Here is a 16422-nt window from a genome sequence, read left to right on the forward strand (position 1 = left end):
ATCCTTGTATTTGAGGGGTTCCCTTAAAACAGCTTGAATTTCAAAAATGTTGGTTTTGTCCTTGAAAAGCCCTTGAATTTGTTGAGAACTCCTTGAACTTTGTCAAACACTCTTAAACCTTTACTAAGGGAATAATACAATTTAAAAGTGAATATGACATACCAATTTTTTATTTTAATTTTTTAAAAGAAGTTTTACATTTTTCAAAAAATAATACAAAAGAGGGATACAGCTGGTTGCATCAAATGACACATGACACTTGTAGTTCCCAGATGGAATTTGAAAGCAAATTAAACTTGAAAAGTATCCAAGTTAGTATTAGTAATGTATTTTTCTACTGGTTTTGTACCTAATTGTTTTTTATATTGGTTTTGTACCTAATTATAATTTTTTTTTTTAATACTGGTTTTGTACCTATTTATAAACTGATAAACAAAGTGACATATCTAGAAAGTTCAATTTCCATAAGAAAATAATATTCATAAAAAATTTGGGAAGTCCATGAGAACACTTTAAAATATTATTAAAACAAAATACACGATGGGGCTGTATGAACCATGATTCCACTAACCCAGATTTCTTTTTCTATTGCTTTTGTTATTAGGCTGGGTGAACAATCTGAGACCCACTTGGGTCACTTGGAACAGGATAAAAGGCTCAGTGAGACTATACTGTACTCATTGCCTCAGACAGAGTGTTGTGTCTGTCAACAAGTACATCTTTAAAAATGTTCTCACTTAATAGTAGATTTCTTTGTTTTCTGTTTTGTACCACTTCCATAGTCAAAGGAAAGTAACAGTGTGGCCTGCAGGTTGTTTGACTATCAGTCCTGCACATGACAAATTGTTTAAGTTTGAATTATTTTGTTTCATTTTTCTGATTTCAACTGAATTATGTCCCCTGACTGAATTCATCAACATGAAAAACTTGTTAGCAAGATTGTACAATATCACCCTGTGTTACATAAATGTAACTCACTATCATATTTTTATTCATATGTAGAAAATCTGATTAGATTATCAGGCTATTACACAGTTTTAAACTTTATTTAAACAGTTTTTAACTTTTTGGGATTATACTTCCTTGACACAGCTGTGTCAAGCACAAACCACTTGAAATAGACATAAAATTTGGTACGCTGATTTATATTTATGTTTAGATGACCTAATTAAACTATCAGGACAGAAATGTTTAGAATTTATTTTACACACTTTTATATTTGAACTTGAAAAACTTGAAGTTAAATATGAATTTTAAAAGATATGTTTGTGTGCATATGAAGGAAACCTAAATATATTTTCATGCCATTATAAATGTTTTATCAAGCCCAATTTTTTAATTCAAGTTTTGGGGTTTTCTTTTCTTCTGCTTGTATATACTATACACCTTGATGGATTAATTTATACTTAGGATGAATTACAAAGCTATGACAATTCATTGGGTCGCTCATCCTTTTGACTTTAGCATCAAGATTATGTAATATAAAATCTGTCTAAGGTTTGGGGTCAAGAGTTTTCAAACTGTTATATTTCCCTTGATGGATTTTCTTCATACTTGGAATGAATCATCATGAAGTAAAGACAATTCATTCTGTGACATGCGTTTACAACTGTTTGACCTTGGTGGTCAAGGTATACATTTTACAGCAATGGAATGCAGGCCCTGGCCCTTTTGTTAAAATTGTTATTGATTTCTGAACTTTTAAGACACACAGATTTTGGTCTGCTGCAAAGAATGTTTTACAAACACAAATCTATCATTTTCTTTTCTTTGAATATACTTTGAATGAATATCATGGACTGAACTGAAATTTGGTATTAGACTAGTTTTTCATTTCACTTCATCCAAATTTATGTGTTAAGGCTCTAAGCTGGCTTGAAAGTTTGCCCTTGTTAGATAATTTTTTTCAGACGGGTCTACTTGGATTGAAACAATATATGATACACAGCCTGAAATTAAGAAGAAGCAGTTCTTGTTTGTCATTTTTCTTTTTTTCCATTCAAAATTTGAAATTAGTGGCCTTTGTTTTTGATTAAGTTTTCACATGTCTGAACTATAATCTAAATGCACTTATTTTAAGGGATTTCCTCGTACCTACAAAACTTGAATTGAAAGACCCCATAATATTCTGTTGAAATTTGAGAACTCTTTACTATAAATTTAAGGAGCAACAAAATATATCATTTTCCCCAAACCACAAAAATTTGTACAGAAAGAAATAAAATAAATTAACAGTATCGTGAATGACTGGATCATTTGCAATACTCGCGGGGAGATATTTATAACTCCAAAATTAGAACTGCCCTAGTCAATAAGTACATTTTATTGCTTGTTAATATGCATGCCTACATGGAGACTCTTTCAGTCAGATCCTGTTTTAATGTATTCACGGAGAGCACATATGCATGACTGGAAGAAAATCCAATAACCATTCAATAGAAGTGATGTAGAGATTTTAAGGTACATTAACTGTACTATATCAGAGCACTATAGTCAATACTGTTGCTAAAAGTTTGTACAAGACATTTCTTGAGTGCTGTTATAGGATGTGATACATGTACATGATGAACTTAAACGTTTTGGTTCCTTAGGTACTCCAGTTTATTTCGTCTCTGCAAAGAAGAGGAGAGCTATTGTCCTAGCCCATCATTGATATCAGTGCTTGCGTATGTAAAAGCATGTACATTTTATTTGTAACATATTTCACTCAATAATATAATGGTATTTTATGCTGATTTTGTCTTTATTTTTCTTACCTATCTATCCAGTTTGGCATGTTCATTTTTCCAAAGTGCAACTCTGACTCATTGACAAAAAGTGAGCCCTTCAGACAGATCTGACTTGCAAAATACACCCTGACTTATAGCAGGGTGAAAGAGAAATTTGCTATTTGTAGGCTTAAAAGGGAGGGGTGTCAACTTACAGTCGATATATGAGATGTGTAGTCTCACTGCATTTCAGCTACTATTTCTTCTTAGGCTGGAGTTCTTGTGTGTCCAAGTGGTCAAAGCACTTACCTTTATAAATCACTGACATTTCACCTCTGTCTGGTTAGGTTCAAGTCTCAGGCTTGGCCAATTCAATTATATGAGAAAGCTGAGGATCTTACTGTGGGTCCGTGGTTCTTCCTGGAATGTTACCATGTTCTTCCTCCACCAAATATGCTTGCTGCCATGTATAGCCTATCATGTGCTTAAAAATGGTGTTAAACACATAACAAACCAGCCAACCAAAATCTTCCTAGGTCCTTGGTAACAGTTTGGAGTGGGTTTAATTGCATGTTGGGAAGGGATTGATAATGCATACTTTGTACATACTTGTACATTAGTAGTATAAAAAAAATTCATTTAACTCTGGAGATTTTTTTAATCTGCCAGTGCTCAAGGAAAATTTTTCAAAGGCCCATGGCTGGTGACTTTAAAAAAATCTCACAAGCCCTGACTCAGAATTCCATGTGCCCAAAAGGGCACTTTTTATACTCATTAATAGGGCTCAAAGTCCAGACATGTTAATATTGCTTTAAACAAATCACTAAGCTTGACTCAAATTCCACATGCCCCAACTCCAGTTCCATGTACACAAAATGGCTCTGTTTGTTACTATTATTTTGAAATTGCTGTAATTTAAATATCAATTTTTTAAAATATATATCACTTAAAAAAATGTTTTCCTCAAGGTCCTGATGTCAGCCATTGTTTGATTGCTACAGTGCCCTTAGAAATTTGTCAACCATTGTTTGATTGCTACAGTGCCCTTAGAAATTTGTCAACCATTGTTTAGTTGCTACAGTGCCCTTATAAATTTGTCAACCATCGTTTGATTTCTACAGTGCCCTTATAAATTTGTTTGGGATACAGGAGCAGGGCAATGGCTTTTGAGGAAACATCACTTGTCCTGACTCAAAATCCTCTTACCCTGCAAGGCTGTATTTTTTACATACCCACCCCATCCAGAAACATTAAATGGTTGGCCCCTTATGCTGTGATTTTGTTCACAAGACTGAATCATCATTCACATTGGCTCACAACTAATCAGAATCCAACAGTTTCACCATTTCTGTATCCCCAGATAGTGAATTCGGAATAATTATGGTACACAACAGCTCTTACAATCTCCAGTGGTATACGTTTAACTTTGTTTTCAGATCAGTGATTAGTTTTTGTTGCATCACAACTGTGGGCACCTTATAGTAGTTTTGTTTTCCAAATACTGCAAAAATCGCAGTGTTTCTTCATCAGAGTTTTAATAAAATGGAGTCAGAGGCATTGATTTTTTTGTATCAATTAGTAAAAAGAGTAATTTCAAGTTTTGTAATTAGTGAGATAGTACTGTGCATGTGTCATAATTAGTGTGATAGTACAGTGAATGTGTCATACATGTAATTAGTTAGTGTGATGGTACTGTGAATTTGTCATAATTAGTGTAATAGTACTGTGTGTTTGTGTGTGTGTGTGTTATAATTAGTATGATAGTACTGTGAATGTGTCATAATTAGTGAGATATTACTGTGCATGTTTCATAATTAGTGTGATATTACTTTGAATGTATCATGCATGTAATTAGTGTGATAGTACAGTGAATGTGTCATAATTAGTGTGATAGTACTGTGCATGTGTTATAACTAGTGTGATAGTACTGTGAATGTGTCAGAACTAGTGTGATAGTACTGTGAATGCATCATAATTAGTGTGATAGTACAGTGAATGTGTCATAATTAGTGTGATAGTACTGTGCATGTGTTATAACAAGTGTGATGATGCTGTGTATGTGTTATAACTAGTGTGATAGTACTGTGAATGTGTCATATCTAGTGTGATAGTACTGTGAATGTGTCATAATTAGTGTGATAGTACAGTGAATGTGTCATAATTAGTGTGATAGTATTATGAATGTGCCATAATTATCATGATAGTATTATGAATGTGCCATAATTAGTTACTGTGCTATTGCTGTCAATTTGTCATAATTAGTGTGATATTACTGTGAATGTGTCTTAATTAGTGTTAGTACTGTGCATGTGTTATAACTATTGTGATAGTTCTGTGAATGTGCCATAATTAGTGTGATAGTACAGTGAATGTGTCATAATTAGTGTGATAGTATTATGAATGTGCCATAGTTAGTTACTGTGCTATTGGTGTCAATTTGTCATAATTAGTGTGATAGTATTATGAATGTGCCATAATTAGTTACTGTGATATTGCTGTGAATGTGTCATAATTAGTGTGATATTACTGTGAATGTGTCATAATTAGTGTGATAGTACAGTGAATGTGTCATAATTAGTGTGATAGTACAGTGAATGTGTCATAATTAGTGTGATAGTATTGTGAATGTGTCATAATTAGTGTGATAGTACTGTGAATGTCATAATTAGTGTGATAGTACTGTGAATGTGTCATAATTAGTGTGATAGTACTGTGAATGTGTCATAATTAGTGTGATAGTACAGTGAATATGTCATAATTAGTGTGATAGTACAGTGAATGTGTCATAATTAGTGTGATAGTACAGTGAATGTGTCATAATTAGTGTGATAGTACTGTGAATGTGTCATAATTAGTGTGATAGTACAGTGAATGTGTCATAATTAGTGTGATAGTACTGTGAATGTGTCATAATTAGTGTGATAGTACAGTGAATGTGTCATAATTAGTGTGATAGTACAGTGAATGTGTCATAATTAGTGTGATAGTACAGTGAATGTGTCATAATTAGTGTGATAGTACAGTGAATGTGTCATAATTACAGACAACATTCACTCCATATCAATAGAATCAGCAGTTACATGCCCTTTGAACTAAATGGTTTAAAATATATAATCTGTCAGAATTGAAGTAGGTGATGCCAGAGAAAGATACAGATACATCTTTTTCCTGGGACAAGATCTAGCTTGCCAGTACATAACAGTTATGAGGAAAATGTAGGATGCTGGCATACTTAGTGACACTCTGAATCAAATGACCCAGTCAAAAGAGGTCATGACATTACTTAGCAAACCTGACCATGATATATCATAGCAAAGTACAGTGCATTGGGACTTGCTGGGCAAATAATCAGAGGTCCTTAGAAAGTCCAGGTGTTTAACAAAATATGATTTATGGTAGGACTAAACATGGAGCTGGTGACAATTTCAATAGAGCCACAGAGCTAATACAAGGTAAAGTTATGATTAACAAAATATGATTTATGGTAGGACTAAACATGGAGCTGGTGTTAATTTCACTAGATCCACAGAGCTAATACAAGGTAAAGTTATGATATGATGAACATGGTGCTAAATAAAATCGAACAGGGATGTACCAGGGTACGTTGGGAATTTGGTCAAAGCGAACAAAGGTTCATTAAAGATGATGAAAAATCATGTTCTGATTCATGAAACATATATCTGTGTCCTGATATGGGTGGCAAAAATAATAAAGATGGGATGGTTTCTTGAATGTACATTTCATAGTTACTCGTAGAGAGGCAGTGATCAAGCACTTATTATGTTCAGAATGATGCCCATGAAAGATCATTGACCAGGCATGTAAGGGTATGTCAAACAAAGGACTGTGTATGATTTATTCCTCAGCAACAAAGCTGTGATCAGCAAAAAATTAGTTGGTACTGTCCAGTGGTAGCAGCATCAGTGGTTGATTTCAACATAGTTATACAACAATGAAAGTTTCATTTAGTTCATGGCATTAACATTTTTTGCATTCTGTGTAAATGCTGCTATACCTACAATTATGAAACTTAGTAGGGAGATGTATGTAAGTAGGTCACATTGATCCATATGTCATGCATCACTGATTCTTTGGTTAAGTTTTGTGTTTTAACAATTTGCGCTATAATTATTTTCATTTTTGCATGCTGTGCACATATTTGATCTAGAATCATGAAACCGTGAAGTAATGCATCTTGAAGAGCACTACTCCCTCACATATGAGGCAGCCCATTATGGTCCTTATTTTTCATGCTTCATAGAATTGTCTTAAATTTGGTGTTTGTTGTTTACTTCTCATGCATTGTTTATGCTAGAATTATGAAATTGATGCTGATATGTATCTTTGCTGTATCACTCTCTTACAACAAAAGAACCTCATCATAACTGATATTTTATCTGTTACTGACATTAGTGCAGTTTTTGCATTAGCTCTCATGACCACCCAGACCAGTCTGGGTCAGCTGCCTCTGTTTGTCTTTGAAAACGGCTGTTAGCTCCCATGAAATATCCAGTAATGTGTTAAAAGTGTGTTAAAACCAACCAGCCAACCATTATGTCAAGATCACTTGAGTTTTGGCATGCTATATATGCTTACTATGATACCTAGAATCATTGAACTTGGGGATGAGATGCATCACCCATAATCCAAAAAAGAGGTCAGTGTGAACTATATTTAATGCTTAAATGACATTATTGAAATTTCACCTTTAAAGGTCAGTTATATGGCACTGTTTAGAATCATACAATCTGATAATTGGATGCATCACTGTTAATATTATACCTTTACAACCAGACAAGTTCACCATGACCTATAATATATGCTTTAGAAATTAAGTTCATTATTTGTGTTTAGCTGAAGACTGCATGGATTCTTCTGTGCACTATACACCCTGACCTGCACAGAGTTCAATTATGAATAGTGCATTTGGAAGTAGGAATAAATATGTTAAATCATTGACAAACTCAGTGAATATTGTGATTGTTACCCTCAGTAGGTTACCTGTGTATTGTATGTGAATGAGTGGTGGAATTTCATGAGTTGACTGCATGCATTTCATGTGAGTTCACAGTTTAGTGGTTAATAAAAGTAATTACTGATGCATGAACTGTAGGAATGGTGGTCATACTGGCTGTTACTCAAAAACTACCCCAAGCCTGTGACTTCAGTCTTAAATAACTTCCTCAAACCTTTGTGGATAGCTTGCCAGAGGTAAATGGTCAAGGTTACTGTGACTTAAAGAAGACAAAATGGTTTTGCACAAGATCACTGGTTCCATATCACATATCTGGACTGAACTTTGTGGATAACTTGCACTTGGAGTGATGAAGAAACCTGTCAAAATTTAGGTCAAAAGGTCAAAGTCACAGTGACTGACAGAAAGAAAATTGTTCTGCACAATAATTTGTTTTGCATGACAGATCTGGACTAGACTTTGTGGAAAGATTGCATTTGGGGTAAGGAAGAAGCTTTTTATTTTGTGGGTCAAAAGATCAAAGGTTAATGTTGATGGGGCTGAAAGAAGAAATATGATTTCTGGACAAAAATGCAGTTGTCCATCATGTACCTTCACCAAAGTTAGTGGATGACCTACAGGTTGGGCTGGGAAATGTATTGATTTTATGTCAAAGGGTAACAGATCAAGGTCACTTTGACAGAAAGAAGAAAGATAGCTTTTGCATAATAACTTTCCTTATAGACCCTGCCCCTTGACAAAAGTTTGTTGAGTGCTTACACTTAATATATGGAAAGACCTATTCATTTGGCGGGGGGGGTCCAACAGTCAAAGGTCAAGATCATTGTGGTTCAAAGACAAATGGGTTTTGCAGAGCAATTTTTATTCTAGAGTAAGTTCCTTGACCAAAATTTGTGGATAGTTTGTACATGGATTAATAAAGAAATTGATAAATTCTGTCATCTAGCAATCAAAGGTCAGATTCATGATAAATCTAATTAAAAAAATAATGGTCTCTGCACCTTAAGTTTAACTCACATATCTTTGACCAATGATCTAGTTCATTGAGACTCATTTGTCAGTGACCTTCAGAGTTAGCCATTCCCTGTTAGTTCTTACATAGAGGACTATCAAATATAGGGCAGACATATAATGTGCCATTCATCATACTCTTGTTTATTTAGGAGCGGTAAAAGAAAAATCCAGTCCCACAGTTTCAGGTTTCAGAAGAGAATTCTCTTAACTGTATGTCTTAGATGAACATTCACACTTATCGAAAACCAGAATTCCAATTTTTGAAAGTGTGCAGGTTTGAATTCTACCACTGGACAAGCGTGTATCAGCTATCATGGTGTGTCCATGGGCAATCTGATTGTCTTGGCACTAATAACCTACTGGCATTGCTGTTCTATAAAGCACAAAGCCAAGTCATTTTAGTAATAAATCCAATTGACAAAATGATTAGGGCATACAAAGATATTACATGGATTCCAATAAAAAATGGTGGACATTTCAGATTCCAGTTGCAGCGGTTGTCCATTACATGATGAGGCAAAGACCACATCATAGTTCATATGGTGCAACCATAATACCATTGCAATCCAACATGGATGCAACCTGTCATCATGGCTTTTCTCATAGACTATAAGTAACATGGCTTAGTCCTACCAAGCCTTGCTTTGCCCAGTTATTGCAAGCCAACATTGATGCATTCTGTCATCATTGCTTTCTCACAGACTATAAGTAACATGGCTTAGTCCTACCAAGCCTTGCTTTGCCCAGTTATTGCAAGCCAACATTGATGCATTCTGTCATCATTGCTTTTCTCATGGACTATAAGTAACATGGCTTAGTCCTACCAAGCCTTGCTTTGCCCAGTTATTGCAAGCCAACATTGATGCACTCTGTCATCATTGCTTTCCTCTTAGACTATAAGTAACACGACTTAGTCCTACCAAGCCTTGCTTTGCCCAGTTATTGTAAGGCAACATTGATGCATTCTGTCATCATTGCTTTCCTCATAGACAATAAGTAATATGGTATTGTCTGTCAAAAGAATGAATAGCTAATGCTATTCAAATATGTTGATTTTTATTGCTAAAATTATCATAGACTTTTTTAACACCAGTTATGGAATATTGCACTGTATTCACCCATGTAAAATGCCAGTATTAGATTTTTACCATCAGCTATAGAATATTTTATTGTATTTACCCATGTAAAATGCTAGTATTAGATTTTTATCCTCAACTATAGAAAATATTGTACTGTATTTACTGATGTAAAATGCCACTATTAACGTTTTGCCATCAACCATAGAATATTGTACTGTATTTACCCATGTAAAATGCTCAACCAAGTATGGAATATTGTACTGCATTTACCCATGTAAAATGCTCAGCCAAGTATGGAATATTGTACTGTATTTGCCCATGTAAAATGCTCAAACAAGTATGGAATATTGTACTGTATTTACCCACATAAAATGGTCAGTCAGGTATGGAATATTGTACTGTATTTGCCCATGTAAAATGCTCAACCAAGTATGGAATATTGTACTGTATTTGCCCATGTAAAATGCTCAACCAAGTATGGAACATTGTACTGTATTTGCCCATGTAAAATGCTCAACTAAGTATGGAATATTGTGCTGTATTTACCCACATAAAATGGTCAGTCAGGTATGGAATATTGAATGTATTTACCCATGCTCAGCCAAGTGTTACACAGATAATGTTCCAGCATATTGGTTTTATGTTGTTTGCTAGAAATCAGAAGGAGAACAAATAGTTTTGACTCAGATCAATTATGAATTATCCATTGGCAGCTTTAAGTCAGTTCTGTTTTACATGTGGTTGTGTTATGTTTAAGCAAAATGGTTACTCATGAATAGCGCTTATTGTTGGGTATGGAACCTGGTTCACATGGATGATTTGGCCTATGCCACTTCAGGCTAGGTCCATATGAAGACGTATACCCTGAGATGTAGTCGGTATCCAATGATATTGCCCACTTCATTAAGTAGTTATTACTTTTATTTAATTGAATGGTCTTTTCTTTCATTTAATCTGTATGTCCCAGAATGCAATGTGCATGGTGTAACATCATCCAGTTGATATCTACTGGTAACATAGACCAGTCACTGTATTCCTTCATTCATTTGATTTATCCTGCAATGAGATGTTTGTAACACAATGTCATCTGCTAATTATGAATCAATGATTATATTTCATCATTCTCTTTGTACAGCATCTTTGACATGATGTCATTTGCTGATACTGACTGCTCCATATCTAACACAGACCAGTGATCATATTCCTTCATTTGTTCTTTTATGTTCAGCAAGGTCATGCGTGACATGATGTTATTTGTTGATATGGACTGTTCTATGTCAAATATGGACTAGTGACTATATTCCTTCATTCATTATGTATGTCCTGCAATAATTAAGTACAAAATAATATTTTATTTTCAGCTTGAGTACTGGAGACTGTTTGGTTCGTTTGCTGGAAAAACAGGCTGGAGTAATTGTAAAAGGAAATGTAAGTACTTGTAGATATAAATCATATTAATGGTTGATTGTGTTCATTAACATATATGTACTCATATATAAATCATATTCATGGTTGATCATGTTCATTAACAGGCTCAAAGGATCTAACAGCATAAACTCTGAATAAATTCATATCAAGATGTTATTTTTGATTGCAGTATCTGTTTGGTTGAATGCAAGTTGTGATGCATTCCAAAAGAACCAGTGTTTATAACCATAAAGAGCAACATATTTCAAGCTTAGGATAATGAAATTTAGAAAGATGCTCAAAACCTTAGTGACCTGAAAAAATGGATTTGATCTTGATTTTCTGAGCTAGAAAAAAGTATGATTTCTCTGGGATGGAATGACAGTCCATGACAGGCTTGTATAACCCCAGCTTTAAAATGTATGATTTCTACTGGATGGAATGACAGGCTTTTATAACCCCAGCTTTAAAATGTATGATTTCTATGGGATATAATGACAGTCCATGACAGGCTTTTATAACCCCAGCTTTAAAATGTATGATTTCTATGGGATGGAATGACAGTCCATGACAGGCTTTTATAACCCCAGCTTTAAAATGTATGATTTCTATGGGATGGAATGACAGTCCATGACATGCTTTTATAACCCCAGCTTTAAAATGTATGATTTATATGGGATGGAATGACAGTCCATGACAGGCTTTTATAACCCAAGCTTTAAATGCAATATATGAGAAGTTTTGGAATGCAATTACTCTTGCAGTTTTCAATGGATTGCTATGAAGCTCGGTAGTCAATTATTGTATGCACACTATGCATATTAGTCAATCATGGTATTTAATCATTGTACTCACACTGCATGGTAATCATTGTACTCACACTATTCATGTTAGCCAATCATTGTATTCACTATACATGCTAGTCAATCATTGTGCTCACACTATGCATGTTACTCAATTATTGTGCTCACACTGCATGGTAATCATTGTACTCACATTGCATGGTAATCATTGTACTCACTGCATGGTAATCATTGTACTCACACTATGCATGCTATTCAATCACTATACTCACACTATGCATGTTACTCAATCATTGTGCTCACACTGCATGGTAATCATTGTACTCACACTGCATGGTAATCATTGTACTCACACTGCATGTAATCATTGTACTCACACTGCATGGTAATCATTGTACTCACACTGCATGTAATCATTGTACTCACACTGCATGGTAATCATTGTACCCACACTATGCATGCTATTCAATCATTGTACTCACTATACATGCTAGTCAATCATTGTGCTAACACTATGCATTGTTACTCAATCATTGTGCTCACATTATGCATGTTATACAATTATTGTGCTCACACTATGCATGTTATTCAATCATTGTACTCACACTATACATGCTACTCAATCATTGTGCTCACACTATGCACATTAACTAATCATTGTACTCACACTATACATGTTATTCAATCAATCATTATACTCATACAATACATGTTACCCAATCATTGTGTGCATGACTGCTCCAGTTGCCAGGTGGTTAGAGCATCTGCCTCAGATGCAGGAGATCGTGGGTTTGATCCCCAGCTGAGTCATACTAAAGACTTACAAAAATGGTACTAACAGCTGCCTTGCTTGGTGCTCAGCATTAAGAGGCTAGTGTTAGGACTGGTTGGCCTGGTGTCGGGATAATGTGACTGTCGGACATCATGCTACATGTCTGCAACATAATGCCCCAGTGCTAGGCATCACTATAAATTGCCACACTGCAGACATCATAGCGATATGACTGAAAAATTGTTAAAGCTACATTAAAAATCCAAATCACACACACACACACACTCATTGTGTGCACACTATACATGTTACTCAATCATTGTTCTCACACTATACATGTTACTCAATCATTGTACTCACACTATACATGATATTCAATCACTGTACTCACACTATACATGTTAGTCAATCATGGTACTCACATTATGCATGGTAGTCAATTATTGTACTCACACTATGCATGGTAGTCAATCACTGTACTCATACTATGCATGGTAGTCAATCCCTGTACTCACACTATGCGTGGTAGTCATTGCACTCACGCTATACATGTTATTCAATCATTGTATGCACACTACATGTTATTCAATCATTGTACTCACATATACATGTTACTCAATCACTGTACTCACACTGTACATGTTATTCTATCATTGTGTTCACACTATACATGTTATTCAATCATTGTACTATATACATGTTACTCACTGTGCTCACACTATACATGTTATTCAATCATTGTGCTCACACTATACATATTAGTCAATCATTGTACTCACACTATTCATGGTAGTCAATTATTGTACTCACACTATGCATGGTAGTCAATCATTGTAATCACATGCATGTTATTCAATCATTGTACTCATACTATGCATGGTAGTCAATCACTGTTCTCATAATATGCATGGTAGTCAATCACATTATGCAAGGTAGTCAATCACTGTTCTCATTCTATGCATGGTAGTCAATCACTGTGCCCATACTATGCATGGTAGTCAATCACTATACTAACAGTATGCATGTTATTCAATCATTGTACTTACACTATGCATGGTAGTCAATCATTGTACTCACACTATGCATGTTAGTCAATCACTATACTAACAGTATGCATGTTATTCAATCATCATACTCACACTATGCATGATAGTCAATCATTGTACCCACAATATGCATGGTAGTCAATCATTGTACTCACTATGCATGGTAGTCAATCATTGTACTCACACTATGTATGGTAGTCAATCATTGTACTCACACATGCATGGCAATATATCATTGTACTCAAACTATTTTTGGAAGCATTATGCAGTTTTGTTTACTATAGACTCCTTTCCATCATGGAGGTAGGGGCTTGAGCTACAGGAGAAACAGGTGTATATTTATATTAGCAAATTACTCACCATTTCTTTAGTTTGTCCTATTTTTAAGCTCTACTGATGATAGACTAAACAAGTTTATGGGTTGGTCTGTTGACCATTTTCTATTGTCTATGGTCCAACATGCATTCATCTGTTAGCACATGTCAGCTATCACTGTTTCTCCTAAACTACATAGAGGATTGTCATGAAACTTTACAAACCCATTCATACAAGGTGTAACTGTTCCTAATTGAAATTAATGCCATTCAGGCATCCAATATGGCCACCACAGCAGCCATCTTTAAACTCTTATAACCAATAGTCTTCCTAAAAGCCACATCAACATGGGTTTTCACCAGAAGACTTCTTAGGATTTCTAACTGGTCCTAAATGAAAGTGGTCCTGACCTGGTATCCAATATGGCCACAGCATCAGCCCTCTTGACAGTCTTGTTATTGCTACATCTCCTGAACTGAAAGGGATATTAGCATGGGGTTTCTTTACGAGAAAACTGGAGTCCAGTTGGTCTTAAATAAATATCATCATGATCTGATGTTCGTTATGGCCACCACAACAGCCATCTTGAAAATCTTACTACTCCTAGAGAGGAGGTCATATTAACTTGAATTTTTCACCAGAAGACTTCTTATGATGTCTAATTGTTCCTAAATGAAAGTTGTACTGATCTGAGATCCAGTATGGCCACCATAATAGTTATTTTAAAAATCTCGTTATTGCTACAGATACTAAATGAAAGTGTGATTATTATGGGGTTTTCACCAGAAGACTAATTATGGTATCTAGTTAGTCCTGAATGACTATTGTGCTGATCTGACTTAAGATATGGATGCCATGATGAATTCATTATAATTCTTGGCGCTTAGATTTTTCTGAATGGATGGTCGTTATAACAATTGTCACAGAAAGTCTTCTAGTGGTATCTAGTTTGTAATAAATGAAAATGGTGCTGATATTTCATTCAGTATGGCTGCCACAAGGGCTAATTTCAAAATATTATTGCTCATTCCTGGAAATTATTTTCAAGCAGTAGAACATCAATCCCTTCAGAGGTCTTCATTCCTGGACATTATTTTTAAAAGTAGAGCACCAATCCTTTCAAGAGATCTTGTTTACATTGAAATAACATTGAATATAACCAAGAAAAATCATACATTTAGAACATTGATTTATAAGGGTTCACAGAATTTACAGTATACTTGACTATAGAAACAAATGTAAGGTTCTGTCTTATATTTGTTCTGACTATACTAATATTGTTTGCAATTGAGGTATTTCAGTATGATTTGACTAGACTGAATAACATCAGTCACAGTTCAATATGATTTGACTAACATGAATTACATCAGTCACAATTCAATATGGTTTGACTAGAATGAATAACAGCAGTCACATTTCAGTATAATTTGACTAGAATAAATTATACTAGTCACATTTCAATATGATTTGACTAGAATGAATAACATCAGCCACATTTCAATATGATTTGACTAGAATGAATTACATCAGTCACAGTTCAATATGATTTGACTAGAATGAATAAAATCAGTCACATTTTAATGATTTGACTAGAATGAATTATACTGGAATCACAGTTCCATATGATTTGACTAGAATGAATTACATCAGTCACAGTTCAATATGATTTCACTAAAATGAATTACATCAGTCACAGTTCAATATGATTTGACTAGAATTAATTATACTAGTGTCACATTTCAATATGATTTACTATAATGAATTACATCAGTCACAGTTCAATATGATTTGACTAGAATGAATTATACAAGAGTCACATTTCATTATGATTTGACTAGAATGAATTATACAAGAGTCACATCTCAGTATGATTTGACTAGAATAAATTATACAAGGGTCACATTTCAGCATGATTTGACTAGAATTATACAAGGGTCACATTTCGATATGATTTGACTAGAATGAATTATACAAGAGTCACATTTCAGCATGATTGGACTAGAATGAATTATACAAGGGTCACATTTCAGCATGATTTGACTAGAATGAATTATACAAGAGTCACATTTCAATATGATTTGACTAGAATGAATTCTACAAGGGTCACATTTCAGTATGAATTGACTAGAATGAATTATACAAGGGTCACATTTCAGCATGATTTGACTAGAATGAATTATACCAGTCACATTTCAGTATGATTTGACTAGAATGAATTCTACAAGGGTCACGTTTCAGCATGATTTGACTAGAATGAATTCTACAAAGGTCACATTTCCGTATGAATTGACTAGAATGAATTA

General features: G+C 34.5%; 1 protein-coding gene across 1 annotated transcript in view; it reads left to right on the plus strand.

Annotated features, from left to right (window-relative positions):
• LOC149805961 (uncharacterized) overlaps window positions 1–16422 on the plus strand; it is a 129805-nt gene that overhangs the window by 74004 nt on the left and 39379 nt on the right. Inside the window, exon 5 of the mRNA XM_089950753.1 lies at window positions 11138–11204. Coding sequence (XP_089806879.1) covers window positions 11138–11204 — 67 coding nt within the window. The remainder of the gene's footprint in view (window positions 1–11137; window positions 11205–16422) is intronic.

This window comes from Sinohyriopsis cumingii, chromosome 2 (assembly GCF_028554795.1).
Source record: "Sinohyriopsis cumingii isolate HCF-2022 chromosome 2, ASM2855479v2, whole genome shotgun sequence".
Classification (NCBI taxonomy): domain Eukaryota; kingdom Metazoa; phylum Mollusca; class Bivalvia; order Unionida; family Unionidae; genus Sinohyriopsis; species Sinohyriopsis cumingii.